At 41.0% G+C, this 20,423-nt stretch overlaps 2 protein-coding genes across 4 annotated transcripts in view; one reads left to right on the forward strand and one right to left on the reverse strand.

The window, feature by feature from the left end:
- Positions 1–8,263, forward strand: part of c4h1orf112 (chromosome 4 C1orf112 homolog) — a 57,252-nt gene extending 48,989 nt beyond the window's left edge. For all 3 annotated transcript variants that reach the window (XM_038794535.1, XM_038794537.1, XM_038794536.1), the window contains 4 exons: positions 5,095–5,199; positions 5,817–5,897; positions 6,635–6,757; positions 7,163–8,263. In XM_038794535.1, the coding sequence (XP_038650463.1) occupies positions 5,095–5,199; positions 5,817–5,897; positions 6,635–6,757; positions 7,163–7,342 (489 nt within the window). In that variant the 3' untranslated portion in view covers positions 7,343–8,263. The remainder of the gene's footprint in view (positions 1–5,094; positions 5,200–5,816; positions 5,898–6,634; positions 6,758–7,162) is intronic.
- Positions 8,264–9,696: 1,433 nt separating this feature from the next.
- Positions 9,697–20,423, reverse strand: part of scyl3 (SCY1-like, kinase-like 3) — a 60,399-nt gene continuing 49,672 nt past the window's right edge. Inside the window, 4 exon segments of the mRNA XM_038794538.1 lie at positions 9,697–11,071; positions 18,041–18,615; positions 18,618–18,779; positions 19,958–20,134. Coding sequence (XP_038650466.1) covers positions 11,018–11,071; positions 18,041–18,615; positions 18,618–18,779; positions 19,958–20,134 — 968 coding nt within the window. The 3' untranslated portion in view covers positions 9,697–11,017.

Genomic DNA, 20,423 nt, shown 5'->3' on the forward strand with positions numbered 1-20,423 from the left:
ATTCCTCATCCTTACAGGAACGTGCCAGTCATGAATTCCTATCAGCTTACACTTGAAAGCCTCCCATATGCCAGATATTGATTTGCCCTGAAGCATCTGCCCCAAATCTACATTCTTCAGTTCCTGCCTAATATTGTTGTAATTAGCCTTCCCCCAATTTAGCACCTTCACTCGAGGACTACACTTATCTGTATCCATCAGTACCTTAAAGCTTACTGAATTGTGGTCACTGTTCCCAAACTGCTTCCCTACTGAAACGTCGACCACCTGGCCGGGCTCATTCCCCAATACCAGGTCGGCCCCTTCCCTAGTTGGATCATCTTGTTTTTGAAAACCCTCCACTATTCTTAGAATTCCCCCTATACCAAAAAGGGCTGACATTCTAAATGGTGAACAGGGATTCTCACTCCCTGACTCTGATGCAGGCTTCAGTGGGTGCTATTCAGGTCAAACTATATTTTCAAGTTATCCCCCGGTATAACCCATACCTTCACCGAAGATTTTATCTACTTACCACTTAGTAGCATCGATGTCTTGGGTCCTGCATTGCTAAGTAAGTAATGTAGACTTCAGGAAAAAAACACTTTTTCAGGTTAAGTTAAGTTATTTTATTATATTTTTTCTTTTAAAAGCTGCAAACACTTTCTTTACAGAAAGGTAAAAAGATTTTGCTTCTGGATCCTGCTGGTTGGTTGAAGGGACCTTCAGGCCCACCTTGACAATCAATCTTCTTTAAAGTCTGGTCTGCTTGACATGTGTTCGCTGGTTTGTTCTGTTGCTGTGTCTTGTCGATCCCATGTATTGAGCTATAAGAGCTGGCTCTGCTAGCTATCTCTCAGCTGACTCTGACTCCTGTTTAAATTCTAGTCTTCCTTAGATATATAGCTGTTTAAGATCGGCTGCTCGTCTTGTCTTTCCCATGACCGAGCTGTATATGCTTCTCTTCTCTCTCTGAGTTCTCCTCCCCTCCTGTTACTGGTCTGCTTCTGCTCCCTGGGTTTATATTCTCTTTCTACCAATTATTAAGTTTTTAGCGCCTTATTGTAAATTAACTTATTTCACTTTGATTGTTAAAAAGTATATTTGATGTTAACATTCTAATACAAGTAAATATTCATTTTGGGCATGGCCTCACCTCTCAGATCTTATTAAATTGTCCTTTGTGATGTTCAAAGTTCCTTTGTAATATTCAGAGATGCTTTGGTTTCAATAGGTGTTACTTTTAATTTCTGACAGTTGAATAGTTTAATTTTCCAATTGTCCCCAGCTCATAAATTTGCCTTTGATTTTGACTTTAAATTATGTTTCTTGTAGACAGGTTGTCTCCAATTTTCTTTTAATTGACTTGAATTTCACACTTAGAATTGACACCAAATTCGACTGAGCATCATCCATCCTTTCCAGCTGTTAACTAAGAGAGTTAATTTCAGTGAAGGTGTGAAACCTTTGCTTTTAACTGTATGCTAAAATTTCACTTGTTTATGACTTTAAAGACCTGCCTGTTTTAAACATTCGTCACTTAATTCAATTGAAACTCTCATCCATGCTTTTCCAGATACTTCCTAAGATAGTTACATTCAATGAAGGTGTGAGCCATTGTTTTAGCTTATTACATGAATCCTGTGTGTTTGCTAAGCCTGCTTGTGAGAAAGAATCTGCATTTTATAATCCTGCTCTTTGCAGCTGCTATTAACCTTTTGTGGGATCTTTCCCTGTATCCTCTCATGGTTCTCTCAGACCAGATATTGCCAGACTTCCATGTTTCAAATTACACATTTTTCTGTATTTTCAAGAACACCCCGTCTTGACATTTGAAACATAACTGTATCATTTGGTTAATTATCCCCCCCCCCCCCATCTAATTGTACTGACTAACATATATTCCGGATCTCTGTCATTTGTATGCATGTGTTGCAATTTTAAATTGTGCACCAAAATCAATTCGTAAATGTATCCATAATCACAGACCAGTGTCGATAGAGTCTTTTTTCGTTCTTTCCAATTACCGTGAACTATAGCTATAGCCGCTCAGGAAGGTAACACAATAGCTATCCGTGTGTTCCACTACCTCCAAACCATTTTACTTCCTTGGGGTAGCAGCACCGTAGAAGCTTCCTCATGTCCCTTAGAGACAGCACACAACTCAGTCCATCGGTAACCAAAAAGGTCTTTTGTCCATCACTGGCTGTTAAATGTCCCATTTTTCTGTCATCCAAATTGCTTTCTGTTTCTCATTGGAATGGTAAATTATGATATCATGTACCACCCACTGATTCCCTTGCTTCATTAATTTAAAAGGTTCAATTGATCCCGCTTGTATTCCTAACTTCCACATTAATGTCTAACATTGTCGTGAACCATGTATGTCTGCCAGTCCCTGGTTTACATGAGAGAATATCTTTCTGACAAATTTCCTTCAAGTCCCTTTCATCTGTCATCATTTCCCTTACAACATGAAAGTGTATATTTTCCATTACAGCATTTGCAACACAATATGCCAACAGCATTCGCAAAACCATATCGAACGGTCACTTTTCCAAATAAATTTTCCCTATTGTTAAATACACAGTAAAAAAAAATTAAGTCTTATCTTAACATATTACTCATTACCTAACCACACAAATAGACTGTGTTACAACTTTACATATTTTCAACTGTTAACACAATTTCAATACTAAAAATAAGATACAATATCGACACATCCCTTCGTGGCTTTGGGACCAATAATTATTACATATTAAATATGGCATGTAAACAACATCAATATTATTTGTGGTGTTCTATGCAGTTAAATCAAGAAAACACACTAAATTACCACTATTTCCCCTCTATTAGTTTAGAAATGCGGATCAAGTTCTTTAACGGCACACATACCCCCATTATCATATATAGTAGTCCCTACCAATTTACATGACATTTCTTCTTTAATAATGATTACAGCTCTTCAATGCAATATTGTTTTGCTGCATTTTAACAATTTTCCCGCCGTGGCATCAAGCTACAAAAATTCTTAAACGATTGTCATTTATCATGTTGGGGTTCCTCGTCAGTCGCTGCTATCTGCCGAGACCCTTAATAACTCCACCGTGTAGTACATACCCCATGGAGACCACAGATCATCCATCAGCTAATGTCCAGTTAGATGTCTGACCGGAGGTTTCACTGTTCAGTAATATTTTGATTTGTTTCTAACCCGTAAAGTTTTCCTCCGGGCTCTGTCATTTAATTCCCTCAAATATGTAGCCAATTGTATCATTAGTTTCCCCCAATCCTGTCTAAAATATTCTTCTCTGTAGTGTAGTTCTCTTCCTTCTTGTAAACTGGTTTGTCTGTTATTTATTTTTTCCATCTAAAAATCAAATGAACAGGTCAAGGGTGGAGAGGGCCCTAATCTTTAATTTGTACTTTCTATTTCCATTTGGTTAACCCAGAAGTGCCCTCTCCAGGACTTCCGGATTTCTTTTGCCACCATTTCTTTCCTTTTTCTTTTTGAACTGGTTTATTTTCCTTATCATTTATGTCCTTCATACAATTAAAGCCTGTTAAGCCTCCTCCTTCTGCCATTGCACCCCTGAGTGAGATTCAAAGAATCTCAAACTCCTCCTCTTTTGCTCACCCAGTGATCACATTTTTCTGTATTTTCAAGAACAATCTACATATTGTTTCAAGAAGCCCTCCTGTATGCTCCTTACAAACTCTGCTCCATCCACGCATCTAGCACTAAATGAGATCCAGTCAATATAGGGGAAGTTAAAATCACCCACCACAACAACCCTGTTACTTTTGACCTTGCCAGAATCTGTCTACATATCTGTTCCACTATCTCCCACTGGCTGTTGGGAAGCCTATAGTAAACCCCCAACATTGTGACTACACCGTTCCTATTCCTGAGCTCTACCCATATTGCCTCACGATAATGTTCGGGTACTGAGAGAGAATTCGAAATGTCCATCTTACCAAACAGCACGTCTTTCGGGACTCATGGGAGGAAACTGGAGCACCCGGAGGAAACCCACGCAATCACAGGGAGAACTTGCAAACTCCACACAGACAGTGACCCAAGCCAGGAATCAAACCTGGGACCATGGCGCTGTGAAGCAACAGTGCTAACCACTGTGCTACCGTGCCATCGTCCGAGGTGCCCTCCCGCAGTACAGCTGTGATATTCTCCTTAACTAGCAGTGCAACTCCCCTACCCCTTTTATATCCCCATCTATATGCCTGAAACATTAAGCTGCCAATCCTGTCCTTCCCTTAACCAAGTCTCTGTAATGGCAACAACATCATAGTTCCAAGTACTAATCAAAGCTCTTTTTTAAAAACATTTTTTAAAATTTTTTTATTTAGAGTACCCAATTCATTTTTTCCAATTAAGGGGCAATTTAGCATGGCCAATCCACCTATCCTGCACATCTTTGGATTGTGGGGGCGAAACTCATGCAACCAGGGGAGAATGTGCAAACTCCACACGGACAGTGACACAGAGCCGGAATCGAACCTGGGACCTCGGCGCCTTGATGGAGCAATGCTAACCACTGTGCCACCGTGTTGCCCTCTAATCCAAGCACGAAGTTCATCTCTCTTACCTGTTACACTTCTCACATTGAAACAAATGCACTTCAGTCCGGACCCTCTTTGATCAGCAACCACACCCTGCTTGCTCTTCCTCCGAGTCCTCATGGCCCTACTCTCTAGTTCCCCTTCAGTTAATTCACCTTTGCTTTGCTTCCCACCCCCTTGCCTTGCTTCCCACCCCCTTGCCAAACTAGTTTAAATCCTTCCATGTGACACGAGAAAACCTCCCGGCCAAAATATTTATGCCCTTCCAGTTTAGATGCAACCCGTCCTTCTGGTACAGGTCCCATCTACCCTGGAAGAGATCCCAATGGTCCAGATATCTGAAACCCTCTCTTCTACACCAGCTGTTTAGCCACGTGTTGAGCTGTACTATCTTCCCATTTCTAGCCTCACTGGCACAGGGAATAATCCTGAGATTACAACCCTAGTCGAATAAACCATTGTTTACTCCAGGAAATTAAAAAAAAATTGTTAATTTATAACGTAAATAAGAATGAATGTTCCAATTTCTTACAGGGCACAGTCCTTCCAAAGCTGCCGTGTCTTTTTGCATCCCTTCTGGCTGACAAGTCCTGGCTAATACTTCAACATGCGCTGCAGGGATTTACACTGTTTGCTGAGGTGACAATTGAGACTTGTCTAGTTATAGTGTTCAGTAGTTTTTCTGATAGTAGGTAATTTACTAAGTTTAGGTTATAATACATTTCCAGGTATGTCAATGGCTACCCCAGGGACAGTATATGTTTATAGACACATAACAGCCTTCAACCTGTTATTTTTCCTAGTGAGAAAATGCAAAACTTGTTGGATCTGCTCTATAGTGAATTGGGAGCTCTGTCAAGATAGAACAAACTCAGTAGGTTCCATAGATTTTGCTAGTCATTTGAATTCATTTACTACTGACTGGGCATAGCCTAGCTAATTGGAGTTTAGAGGATGGCACGGTGGTGCAGTGGTTAGCACTGCTGCCTCACGGTGCCAAGAACTTGGGTTTGATCCCGGCCCCGGATCACTGTCCTTGTGGAGTTTCCACATTCTCCCTGTGTTTGCTTGCGTCTCACCCTCATGACCCAAAGATGTGCAGGGTAGGTGGATTGGCTATGCTAAATTGCTCCTTAATTGGAAAAAAAATGGAGTTTAGAAATTATTGAATGCATGGTTTATTTTGCGCTAGTTTGTTGCCTGTCTTTAACCCTTTAGACTCGGTGGACAATATGTAACAAAACTCCTTGTTTCAGGAGACCTGCCATGAGGCAGTCGTTCCTCACAGCCTGGAGTCAGGAGGGATCAAGAACAAAGTTGTAAGCTTCTTAAACAAGGTACATAAACTGAGTGGGTCCCAGTGAATGTGGATCTCCTGAATTAATTTTCAGTTATTTCATGGTAAAACTCACTTTTTACACTATGAAAGGTGGGTGTCACTTCTCTCTATTTTATTGGTGGAGACACTGAGAAAAATAATTAGCTAAACTTCTCAAACGATAAAATGTTTAATATTTAAACCCATTTATTGTTTTGGGTTGCATGTAATATAATTGCTTATTGTCACAAGTAGGCTTCAATTAAGTTAATGCGAAAAGCCCCTAGTTGCCATATTCCGGTGCCTGTTCGGGGATGCTGGTACGGGAATTGAAACCGCGCTGCTGGCCCTGTTCTGCATTACAAGCAAGCTATTTAGCCCACTGTGCTAAACCAGCCTCTGCTCCGTGTATCGCAACTCCAATTATGTATTTCTGGAACTTCAGTTTGATCTTCCAAACAGCAAATGTGGAGGTTAGGTGGATTGGCTATGCTAGAATTGCCCCTTGCGTCCAAAAGGTTCGGTGAGGTTCAGGGGATGGGGTGGGGTCCGAGTTAGGGCACTGTTTGAGGGTCGGTGCAGACTTGATGAGCCGAATGGCTTCATTCTGCACTGTAGTAATTCTATGGTTCCACAAATATACACACCCTCCTAAAATTTCAGGTTAACTGATGTTTTCTGTATTCAGCTGTCTGAGAAACCATTTAATATCTGCTTCTCCTTTCCAGTAATACATATTTTGTTCCATATTTGCAGGTGATCACAACAGTTGAGTGCAAGGAGTTGCAAGTGGAGAGGTTAAAACAAGAAAATAATATTCTGGATGCACATTTTACTAGCCTAAACATGTGTGCAGTGAATGACCCTGTTGTAATGGAGGTATATATTCATTTCCCACCCTTCTTCTGAACAGGTTTATTGCTGGTTCACCACTTAATTATGATAGTGCCCAAGGTCTGATACTATAAATCTGGTGTCAACTCGGGGGTTATTTTGCTATTACTAGCTAATGCAGGTGAAGGCAGCAAGTGCCAGTGGCTTCTGCTAGGCCAGGGTGAAGACTGAATGAATGCCTGGAAGGAGAGTAATGTGACTCCTGGAAGAAATTCATGGAAAGGCAGAGGGGCTAAAACCTTTAATTAGTTAACGGTATCCACTGCCTACAAATCACACCAGGGTTCACTTCCCTACCTTAAAAAGGCATTGAGAACTGCCACAGGAACTCTGCCAATAGTTGAAGAATTTGTTGCTAGCATGAATCTTCTACCTATTTTCATTTTTCAGCCATCTGCTAAGCGTGCCCGATTGGAACATTGTGAAGAGTACGAGTCAGCATTGCAAACAGCAGAGAATGCTTTTAAAACATTACAGACCTTGATACAAGAAGGACCAGTACCAGAAAGGATAATGGTCCGTTTACAAGCTCTACAGACAATAATCATGGATTTGAACAATGGAAGATAATACATGACATGTGAAGAAATTACATCTTCCTTCAGACAAGGAATAAGTCATTGCTGTATAACGACCAGCAATAATGCTCGTCAACTTTTTATCTTTCGAATAGACGAGGATTGCATGTAGTTAATGGACTATATATGTTCCAGAGTTGATTTGCATCAAATTGACCAAATGTAAATGTACTTGCTGCTCACCAATACTATTTAAATGTTCAACTTGTTTCAAGATAGATTTTAAAATAGTTTTTGAAGTGTCGACGTCCTGCTACATTAACAGAAATGGAGCAGCAGTATCCGCCTTGAACTGGTCAGCTAGAAAAGTGGGGAATTGATGTTAAAATGTGGTGCACAGATTGATTGAGCACAATAAACAAGAAACCAATGTAAAAGGTAACAATTAACAATGACTGCAGTGCTCAATTTTCAACCCAGTTTGATAGCTGACAGTTAAGATTATCCAAGTGCGCATTTCACATCAATGCAAGTTTAACAACATTTTCGACTAGTCTTTTGCACCTGCAGTTCCCCATATGCATTGTTCTTGTAAATATGACACTTTCCCAAAAGAAGTGGGGGAAGGATTTCCAGTAGAATACCATTGTTTCATTATTTTTTTCTTATGGACAGTATTGAATCTCCGCTCTGCTGACATGCACCACTTTAGATTGTCATCTTGTGCATGCTTCCTGGGTAGGTCAGCCAACAAGAAGCAGGAGGGTTGATCATTTCCCCTGCAACAAAGGATTGCTTAAATCTGGGTTAAGAATGATTTTCAAGTTGAAGTATCACGATTTTGTTGTAATTAAGTACAAACCACTGATTGTTATAATGTTAAGTGTAACCATTTGGTTTTTTTTCAAATAGATCTTTATTAATTGTATAAAAATGTAATACATCTGAACCCAATAAATTATTTTACAAGTTATTTTATAATGGCAGTTTGATTATTCTGAATAACCTGAACTCAGTAGTAGCTCTCCAAATAATGTAAATTACAAAAGTAGAGATGACCTCAAATTGCAGCAAATGCCACAGCACGTAAAATTGTCACTTTAAAGGCCTTTTTTGACAACAGCATCCAGATTATCCGAGGGAAAAATTTCTGTTGGATACTGCTCAAAGCATAAGAAGCATTTGCTGTTTCAATCTATGTAATGGAGCTGGATCATGTACAGATTGTGTTTTTGACTTTTGTGAATAAGCCAGAAATATGTATTTTCTGTTGATCGTAGTTTTATCATCACACATTAGTGCATAAGCATGGGTTCTACACTTACAAAAATCAAATTCCTAGTTTGGAATATGTAAATACACTTAAGCTTTCATAAATGATTTTGTAAAATTGCAATTTGAACAAGTTAAAACTCTGTTCTTTTATCAGTGAACCTGAATATTCACGGTAATTTACTCTTAGGAGTTTCAGTCCCAAGTCTTCAGTATTTGATAGCAGTCTAGTTGAATCCTGCAGTTATCAAACCGACTAGCAATGAATAGTTTCACTTCAGGTGGTGTTTACATAACTCAAATTAAGTAATGCATGTGGGGATTGTTGTTTGAACTGATTATTGGGAAAGCAAGGTTCATCTTCAGTAATTCTACATAGCAACGGTCCTTAAAGTCTAATCTGCTGAAAGATTAAAGGGAAAAATATCAGATTTTTGTCCTCAGTGATATTAGTACTATTTAATTTCAAGTACCCAGTAGCAGCATCAAACACAGTTACTTTATAGAGTGAAGCTTTGCTTCGAATATCATGTGCTTTACTTCCCATTGGCAATTCAGTGTGGCCAATCCACCTAACCTGCACATCTTTGGGTTGTGGGGGTGAACTCAACACAGAGTGACCCGGGGCCAGTATCAAACCTGGGTCCTCAGCGCTGTAGGCAGCAGTGCTAATCACTGCACCACCATGCCGCCCTAAAAGGTAAAGATCGATAAGTGCAACATTTGTTTTTAACCAAATATCTTGTAGTCTTCAAGTGATTTCACCCCCATTGAATTTTGAGCAGGTTTGCAACATGTAGACATTCACAGTAAGAACTAGTTTAAATATCCAGACAATAGGGAGCATTTAATCCAGAGTGGATGCTTAGTCCCAGAAGTGGAAGACTTTATTGTTCCAATAGGATTTAGTTAGTTCCACACTATCCCATATACAGCTAAATACTCATTTAAAATTGGTTTATTTGCTGCTGGATACTAAAAACTAAGTTGGCTCATGCACCTGTAAAAGCAGACCTCTAGGAGCTTAAAATCTCTTACCAACTAAGTGCACATGTTTCCACAGGAAAACTTTCCCCACTACTCAAATTCATACATTTGTCCATTCACCATCCATATTCAGGAAATACAATCAAATGCTTATTTATAACTATTTATTTGCTGTGTAGTTTCTAAAATCAAAAATAAATAGTTGCAATTAAGAAACAAAGTATAGTCACTAAAATTTATCAATATTTCAGCACACGGTTATGAAAATTGCAAAATTAAGCCTCCAAATTAAGCCCTTGATTTAAATATTCTATTTGGTATTTTGAGTCAAAGCATCTACATGGAGCATATTTTAAAATCTTTACGGATCTGGTGATTTCCTGATGCCTGCGTCAACAGTATTCTTAGAAGGTCACAGTTGTGTCCAGATATGCATGACACTAAAATTGGACACAATGTAGCAGATGGTTGCAGGGTGGGAAATGTTGGCCCTGCTACAAAGAAGATCTAAAAGTGAGAATGTTTCTTCCATCTTTTTGTATCCCTGTTGCATCATGACAGTTGATACTGACATATGCTGCAACTCAAAACACCAATAGCTATTTTACAGGAAAAAGCAACTATAATTCAAACCACTGACTGCCTCCATTAAAGAGAATCCTTACCAACAGATAATATGGAGTTCCTAAGGCAGGGCTTTGCTCCAAGTGAATATACCATGTCACGTGTTTGGGAAACATTTGACATTCAATAGTAGACTCATTCCAAGTTTGATGTCTGCATGGTGACTTTAACTTCACATTAACTATAAAGCTGAACAGCATGTGCCAGGTGTTTAAACCTTGACTTCTAAACAAGATTAACTCCTCCAGGGAGTCTCATTCTACCCAATATTAGGTGGGATTGGGCTCAGGCTGCACTTTATGTTGAAGTGCAAGCAAAATTGCTTTGTTACAGTTTGTATAAATGTACACAACTAGTAATAATCCTGAATCTTTACACCTGAATCTGAAGAACCTTGCAATTAACTTATCATTTGGATTCAATGCAAGCAACAGAGGAACCACCACCAGATAATATTTAAGGTCTTCATTAAAAAAGTCAATTTCTAAATAAAGCATTTCTGGTACAGTACAGTAAACATCACTAAGATGACTGTTATCACAGTAAACACCAACAAGAAAAGAAACAGCGGATGGTGCTGTGTAGTTCCTAGTATATCCCTCTGTGGATATTCTTTAAAAACTGTTCTTTCAGATATTTGCAGATATTAAAATACCACCATCTTTATTATTCTTTATTCCAGTCAGCTATTCTTGATGTCCAGAACAAAAGCCAAATTGGTTAGCAATGGTCTTGAAAAGATGTAGTCAAAGGATGGTGAGCAAGGTGTTTTGGGGTTTGCATTTGGAACAGGTATTTAAATCAAAGATGTTGATGAAATTGTTTTGGGACAATTTCTTCCACACTACCAACTATTGTCCTCCCAGTTCAGATCATCCTCCCAGCCTTCAGTTTCCATCTGAAAAAGACAAAGTCAGTAAATATTTATGATAACCACTTACTACAATCTCTTCCACTGCTCGGGGAGAACTTGGTTTATAATAGAGATCAGAGGAGTTGAGAAATCAATGTACAGGGCAGTGACGCAGTGCTCCTGTTACCATTATTTTTGCATTTACAGTATTGGAGAAAGTTTTGCCTCTGTTACTCCTACCCTTCCGGCCAACTGTGTTCACTGCCATAAGCCGTGCATATTCATAAGTCTCGATAGGGCCTTTCCTGTCAGATGCATGACAGTTATCCATTCTAGGTATGTGCTTCTTCCCACTTAACCACCCGTAAGGATACCCCACCTCAAGGTAACTAATAAACCAAAAGGTCGATTCATTTTTATGTAAAGCTGACCCCAACCCAATTATTTCCATAGTATCCCTACTGAGCATAGCAGTTCTGAAACAGAGTGACCATCTGAACAGAGTGGCTTAATTGGGAATTTGGAGACATTGGGAAGTTCTGATAAGTATTGGCAAATGGAATCTAAAAACTGAAGTCTAGTTTAGCAGCTTGAATTTAGAATTTTAGGCATTCTGGTAACAGAACGTGCCTGCCATTGACAGTTAACAATTATTTATTTTTGAGCAGATGCTAATAACCAGGTGTAGAGCAGTTGCGTAATCACTGGGAATTTGGGAATAGTATAAAAGCAAGGGGCCTGAGCAGAGCAGTTCTGAAACATCAGCATCTGAACAGAGCAGCTTAATTGCGAATTTGGAGAGAGTGCAAAGTTGATTAAAAGAGGGAAAGACTTAGTATATAAAATCAATATAGAAAGATTATATAGACAATAAAAGTTACAACTACAGGAGCTGACCTGTGAGGATGCGGCAGAGCAAAGCACTCCCGCCACACACTAGGTATGGGCAAGTGGTTTTCTCCTCTTCAAGACTACATTATGGTGAGAGTTCTAGCTTTAAAAAAAAAATCTAAATTACGACTGGGCATAAACTAAGAATATTTTAACTAAAGTTAGGGCAGGGGAACTCAATCCTGTGTTGCACCGCCTGCAGCATGTGAAATTTCATAGATGCTCCTTGTAGTCTCGATGATGTGTGCGTGAAGTGCCATCAGTTTGATTAACTTGAGCTCTGGGTTTTGGAGCTTGAGCAGCAGTTGGAGGCACTGAGGTGCCTCTGCGAGGTTGAGAGTTATGTGGTCATCCCGCAGGAAGTATAATCAGAGAGGAAATGGGTGACCACCAGTCAGAAGAGATGCAGACAGGCAATTAGAAAAGTCACACAGTGCAAGAGAACCATTTTTGTGTGTTGAAGATGGTGAGAGCGACGGTTCCTCCGGGGGGGGGGGGGGGGGGGAAGTGGAAGAGCCATAGTGATAGGAGACTCAATAGTGAGGGGTGCAGGCAGGCATGTCTGTGGCCGCAGATGACACTCCAGGTTGGTGCGTCACCTCCCTGATGCCACGGTCAGGGATGTCATTGATCAGCTGCAGGACATTCCAAAGGGGGAAGTGAACAGAGGTTGTGGTTCACATTGGTACCAACGACATTAGTAGAGGGGTGAGGTACTGCAGCAGGAATTTAGGGAGCTAGGTAGCAGATTGAAAAGCACTACCTCAGAAGTTGTAATCTCTGGATTACTTCCAGTGCATATAGGAATGGGGGGATAGAACAGATCAATGCGTGGCTTAAGAGATGGTGCAGAAGTGAGGACTTTAGATTCCTGGATCACTGGGTTCGTTTCTGGGGAAGGTGGGCCCTGTACAAGTCGGATGGGTTGCGCCTAAACCGGAATGGGACTAACATCCTTGCAGGGAGTTTTGCTAGCGTTGTTGGGGGTGGGGGAGTGCACTAATTTGGCAGGGGGATGATGGAGGGGAGGTAGAATCGGGGGTGATACATAGCTAAATATAGAAGAAAAGCCAAGTCAAGCTGCAAGGCAGAGGGATAGACAGGCTAAAGCATGAAGGAGTAGTCTAGCAAGGCTGGATGGCATTTATTTTAATGCAAGGAGTCTTGCAAGAAAGCAGATGAGTGAAGGGTGTTGATTAACACATGGGAGTATGATATTGCGTTCACAGAAACATGGTTGAGGGAGGGGCTGAACCGGCCACTCAATATTCTGGGTAGAGCATCATCCGGAGGTGTTGCCATATTAATCAAAGAATCAATTACTGCAGTAAGGGGGATGAAATCCTGGAAGGCCCTATGGGCAGAACTTGGAAACAAAAGGGGGTCAGTCACATTGTTGGGAGTGTACTATAGGTCCCCAAACAGTTATGGAGAGATAGAAGGGTAGATATGTAAATAAGTCTCTGAGCAATGTAAGAGTAATAGGGTAATAATTGTAGGGAATTTCAACTTCCCCAATATTAACTGGGATAGTCAAAGTGTGAAAGGCTTTGAGGGGAGCAAAATTGTTAAAATCCACCCAAAAGAGTGCTTATGCCAGTACACACAGTCCTACAAGACAGGGGGCAGTGATGGACCTAGTTTTAGTGAATGAAGCCAAACAAGTGTTAGAAGTTTAATGGGGAGCATTTTGATGAGTGACCATAAGTCATAGAATCATAGAATTTACAGTCCAGAAGGAGGCCATTCAGCCCATCAAGTCTGCACCGGCTCTTGGAAAGAGCACCCTACCCAAGGTCAACACCGCCACCCTATCCCCATAACCCAGTAACCCCACCCAACACCAAGGACAATTTAGCATGGCCAATCCACCTAACCTGCACATCTTTGGACTGTGGGAGGAAACCGGAGCACCCGGAGGAAACCCACGTACACACGGGGAGGATGTGCAGACTTCGCACAGACAGTGACCCAAGCCGGAATCGAACCTGGGACCCTGGAGCTGTGAAGCGATTGTGCTATCCACAATGCTACCGTGCTGTTATGGAAAGGAACATGAATGGACCGGAAATAAAGGTTCTAAATTGGGAGAGGGGGCAATTTAAAAAAGATAAGAAAGGATCTGGCAAAAGTTGACTGGGAGCAGCTACTTAGAACATAGAACATAGAATGATACAGCGCAGTACAGGCCCTTCGGCCCGCGATGTTGCACCGACATGGAAAAAAAACTAAAGGCCATCTAACCTACACTATGCCCTTATCATCCATATGCTTATCCAATAAACTTTTAAATGCCCTCAATGTCGGCGAGTTCACTACTGTTGCAGGTAGGGCATTCCACGGCCTCACCACTCTTTGCGTAAAAAACCCACCTCTGACCTCTGTCCTATATCTATTACCCCTCAATTTAAGGCTATGTCCCCTCGTGCTAGCCACCTCCATCCGCGGGAGAAGGCTCTCGCTGTCCACCCTATCTAACCCTCTGATCATTTTGTATGCCTCTATTAAGTCATCTCTTAACCTTCTTCTCTCTAACGAAAACAACCTCAAGTCCATCAGCCTTTCCTCATAAGATTTTCCCTCCATACCAGGCAACATCCTGGTAAATCTCCTCTGCACCCGTTCCAAAGCTTCCACGTCCTTCCTATAATGAGGCGACCAGAACTGTACGCAATACTCCAATGCGGCCGTACTAGAGTTTTGTACAACTGCAACATGACCTCATGGCTCCGGAACTCAATCCCTCTACCAATAAAGGCCAACACACCATAGGCCTTCTTCAAAACCCTATCAACCTGGGTGGCAACTTTCAGGGATCTATGTACATGGACACCGAGATCCCTCTGCTCATCCACACTACCAAGAATTTTACCATTAGCCAAATATTCCGCAGTCCTGTTATTCTTTCCAAAGTGAATCACCTCACACTTCTCCACATTAAACTCCATTTGCCACCTCTCAGCCCAGCTCTGCAGCTTATCTATGTCCCTCTGTAACCTGCAACATCCTTCCGCACTGTCTACAACTCCACCGACTTTAGTGTCGTCTGCAAATTTACTCACCCATCCTTCTGCGCCCTCCTCTAGGTCATTTATAAAAATGACAAACAGCAACGGCCCCAGAACAGATCCTTGTGGTACGCCACTCGTAACTGAACTCCATTCTGAACATTTCCCATCAACTACCACTCTCTGTCTTCTTTCAACTAGCCAATTTCTGATCCACATCTCTAAATCACCCTCAATCCCCAGCCTCCGTATTTTCTGCAATAGCCGACCGTGGGGAACCTTATCAAACGCTTTACTGAAATCCATATACACCACATCAACTGCTCTACCCTCGTCTACCTGTTCAGTCACCTTCTCAAAGAACTCGATAAGGTTTGTGAGGCATGACCTACCCTTCACAAAACCATGCTGACTATCCCTAATCATATTATTCCTATCTCGATGATTATAAATCGTATCTTTTATAATCCTCTCCAAGACCTTACCCACCACAGACGTTAGGCTCACCGGCCTATAGTTACCGGGGTTATCTCTACTCCCCTTCTTGAACAAAGGGACCACATTTGCTATCCTCCAGTCCTCTGGCACTATTCCTGTAGCCAATGATAACCTAAAAATCAAAGCCAAAGGCTCAGCAATCTCTTCCCTGGCTTCCCAGAGAATCCTAGGATAAATCCCATCCGACTTATCTATTTTCACCTTGTCCAGAATTGCCAACACTTCTTCCCTACGCACCTCAATGCCATCTATTCTAATAGCCTGGGTCTCAGCATTCTCCTCCACAATATTATCTTTTTCTTGAGTGAATACTGACGAAAAGTATTCATTTAGTATCTCGCTTATCTCCTCAGCCTCCACACACAACTTCCCACCACTGTCCTTGACTGGCCCTACTCTTACCCTAGTTATTCTTTTATTCCTGACATACCTATAGAAAGCTTTTGGGTTTTCCTTGATCCTACCTGCCAAAGACTTCTCATGTCCCCTCCTTGCTCGTCTCAGCTCTCTCTTTAGATCCTTCCTCGCTTCCTTGTAACTATCAAGCGCCCCAACTGAAACTTCATGCCTCATCTTCACATAGGCCTCCTTCTTCCTCTTAACAAGAGATTCCACTTCTTTGGTAAACCACGGTTCCCTCGCTCGACCCCTTCCTCCCTGTCTGACTGGTACGTACTTATCAAGAACATGCAATAGCTGTTCCTTGAACAAGCTCCACATATCCAGTGTGCCCAACCCTTGCAGCCTACTTCTCCAACCAACACATCCTAAGTCATGTCTAATGGCATCATAATTGCCCTTCCCCCAGCTATAACTCTTGCCCTGCGGGGTATACTTATCCCTTTCCATCACTAACGTAAAGGTCACCGAATTGTGGTCACTGTTTCCAAAGTGCTCACCTACCTCCAGATCTAACACCTGGCCTGGTTCATTACCCAAAACCAAATCCAATGTGGCCTCGCCTCTTGTTGGCCTGTCAACATATTGTGTCAGGAAACCCTCCTGCACACATTGTACAAAGAACGTCCCATCTAACGTACTCGAACTATATCTTTTCCAGTCAATATTTGGAAAGTTAAAGTCTCCCATAACAACTACCCTGTTACTTTCGCTCTTTTCCAGAATCATCTTCGCCATCCTTTCCTCTACATCCCTAGAACTATTAGGTGGCCTATAGAAAACTCCCAACAGGGTGACCTCTTGTAGGAAGATCTACATCAAAGCAGTGGGACTCATTTAAAAAAGAAATAGAGCACACACAGGGCCATCATGTCCTTGTAAAAAACCCTGGAAGCTGCAGAAATTCTGCACATGGAGGCTTTGTGATCTTGATTCCATTTTAGAAATGCAGCAGAGCACAATCAAACCAATTGTACTTCCCTCAAAACACTATAGCACACATCTATTGGGCAGCACGGTAGCACAAGTGGATAGCACTGTGGCTTCACAGCGCCAGTTTAAATTCCCCACTGGGTCACTGTCTGTGAGGAGTCTGCACGTTCTCCCCGTGTCTGCGTGGGTTTCCTCTAGGTGCTCCGGTTTCCTCCCACAGTCCAAAGACACGCAGGTTAGGTAAATTCGCCATGATAAATTGCCCTTAGTAACCAAAAAGGTTAAGAGGGGTTACTGGGTTATGGGATTACGGGGATAGGGTGAAAGGGAGGGCTTAAGTGGGTCAGTGCAGACTCGATGGGCCGAATGGCCTCCTTTGGCACTGTATGTTCTATCTATGAAGTACTACATTCAACGTAACTACATTCCCTCATTTTATAATAGATTTTAAGATACTGAAGAAAGTTTGTTCAAAACCCCTTAAATCAGAATAGATCATGTAGATATCACAAGGTTACAAAAACAGAATGAAACAGCAATGTTCACATCTTTATGCTGGTATGGAAATACCGTACAGTCTTCCGGATGTGCTTCATAAATCTAGCACTACAAAAGAAGTTAATACAGTAATTTGACAAAGAATGTCCTGTTGCTATTAAGGTGCATATATCTCAAACTCTGGATGCCACCTCTTCATGTCATGATTTAGAATTTATCTGTAAGCCAATCATGCTTAAAAGCAGCCCAGGTCCACAAAATTAACATGGCAAACAGCAAATAAGTGAAAATAGGGTCAGTGCAAGTTAAGAGGTATATATTCAGAGTGCTTTGGTAGTCTCACTTTAAATCTATGCAGACCTTATTTAACTAACTTTACTCATAGAATGGAGATGTCGGTGTGGAGATGTTTGTGTTTAAATGTCAAGTATAATTTACTTAATCTTTATTTGAAAACTTTAGGCAATTGCAAAAATGCATTTGCAGTCCTTGGTCTCTAACTATTGAAGTGCAGTTTGAAATCTTGGCTTATACCATTATAACCAACAGATTGGGCAGAGTAGTTTAAGATACTCAAGAAATACAAGGAACAGTTCCTAGTTTTCTATTAAATACTAGTGGGTGAGCACTCTCGATAGAATTCTGCATAAATGAAATGTGTATTGTGCAGGGTACAAGAGCAAGCCCATATTTCTTCTACAAACAAAACTCAAAGATAGTGTATCCTACTGTTATGCATCAAAGTAAAAACTAGGAATTAATGCTAGTGGATAAGTTTCCAACTCACCTCAACAATGTCTGCTGCAGCAAACTTTGATGTAAGTGCTAAAGTTTGTGAATTATCTCCCAGCATCTTCTCTGTACATTTTGATGCTGCTTCAGTTGCTTTGGCATTATCAGCGGATTGTGATCTTTGTGTTGGCACTAACAAGCTTGTGGAAGACACTTTAATGTCTGGTATCATATCAGCAAAGAGATCCAGTTCAGGGTCTCTCTCTGGCCTTTTCTTGACACTTATGGTGAACTCCTCCCCCAGCCCAAAGTTCAAGGATTTCTTTTGCACTGTTTTCTGCCTGAAGGACGTTTTTCCAATTGAATCTGCTCTTTTACTTGCTGTTATAGGCAAGTTCTGATGGTTCCAGTCATCATTCCTCCAATTCTCACATGATGTTACAGAATGAGTTTTTAGTGCTAAAGAAAGATTCATGGCTTTGGACTGGGCCTTACTCCCAGTGCTGGATGAGACAGAACCCTGCTTTTTAATTGGCCGTTCTTGTTTTATTGTGCTAGGTTCAAAGTCATCCCATGGTTCATCATCTACAGTAATGTTCTCAGATAGATTTCCTGTACTGATGCAATCTATTTAGGCACATTCTCAATTCCTGTATTTCTTTCATTTTCCTCCGACTTGCTCCAATCTGGCCAATCCTCAGCAGATTCATGGGTCAGCACTGTGTTTTGTGTACTGTCAGCACCAGAAATGCCATTCCCACGAATACCATTCATTGACATTATGGATGTTGGTGCTGTGTTCATAAAAAAAAATGCTTCAGTTACTAACTACACCAAACATATTGGTTCAAGTAGGTTTTATCAATCTGACAATAGCTTAATATGGTTCTATCAGAAACAGTTAAACATATCAACTGAAAGGTACGCCTGAATTAGGCAAGTATGGAGATTTATATAATATATATATCTATCAGAAAAAGCACTTACAAAGGCCGATAATTCAACCACTGATTCAGCCATCATTTTCTCTTACAACCCAATGTTTTGGACTGATGGGGGAAATGGAAATAAAAGTTTTTCTTAAAACAAGCATCCATCCTGGCCAGTTAGCAGGGGAGGCAGTGGCATAGTGGTATTGTCAATGGATTGGATTGGATTGGATTGGATTTGTTTATTGTCACGTGTACCGAGGTACAGTGAAAAGTATTTTTCTGCAAGCAGCTCAACAGATCATTCAGTACATGAGAAGAAAAGGGAATTGAACAGAATTCAAGAAAATACATGAGAGCTTTAGAATTAATTTTTAAAAGGTTAGAACGAGTATAAATAAAGTTAAAAGTGGATCTGTTGGGGAGAGCCTGCAGAGAGTCGCCTCGCTCCGGCGCCATCATCTGGAGATGGACTAGTAATCCAGAGACCCAGGGTAATGATCTGGGATCCCGGGTTCGAATCCCACCAAGGTGGTGAAATTTGAATTCAGTAAAAAATTTGGAATTAAAAGTCTAATGATGACCATGAATAACCTAGCTGGTTCATTTGTCCTTCAGGGAAGGAAATCTGATGGCCTTACCCGGTCTAGCTCCAGAGACCCTCACACCCACTGAAATGACCTAGCAAGGTCAAGGGCAATTAGGGATGGGTAATGAATGCTGGCCCAAACAGTGAACGAATAAAACAAAACAGGAATTAGTAAAAGATGTACACCATAATATTTAAACTCTAAGATTACAGTGACGAGATTGGCATTTATACCAATGAAATTTCACTATTAACATATTGAACATATTAACGGATGAGGTTTCATTTCCCAATGACTCCATTTCTTAATAGTGTAATTGCCAACTTGATGTAAAATAAAATAAAGACACACCGAATAAAGATACTCTCAATTGGGTCACATATGCATTCCATATGTTGCAGGCAGTGGCTTCAGTATAATAGTCTCAGCATGTGCTGCCTTTCAAACGTTTACCTGTTTTTGACAATATCTGAAATGTTGACGGGTGCAGGTTTTGAGTGAGATTTGTTCGCCTTTTCTCCTTCCCATCCATGGGATTCTTCTTCGGCTCGGAGATCTTGGAAAACAGTTTGAATGAATTGCTGTTTAAGGCCAGAGAACTGTGACTATTGCTGACATGCGCAGGAGAACCTTCAGAAAAAATGCAAGATTCCAAATCAAAGTTGAGCTTTAGCTATTATTGCAACTTTACAACAGCAGAATAATGGCCCAAAAACAGATGTCGATTAATGTAATCTTAATCCCTCAAAGTATAATCCTAAAATCACAACTCCATGTTCACTGCACCCTTATCACATATAAAATCTTTTTAAAAATTGAAAGTAATTCTTTTCCAATTATGGAGCAATTTAGTGTGGCCAATTCACCTACCCTGCACATCTTTTGGGGTTGTGGGGGCGAGACCCACACAGACACAGGG

This window comes from Scyliorhinus canicula, chromosome 4 (genome assembly GCF_902713615.1).
Source record: "Scyliorhinus canicula chromosome 4, sScyCan1.1, whole genome shotgun sequence".
Taxonomy (NCBI): Eukaryota; Metazoa; Chordata; class Chondrichthyes; order Carcharhiniformes; family Scyliorhinidae; genus Scyliorhinus; species Scyliorhinus canicula.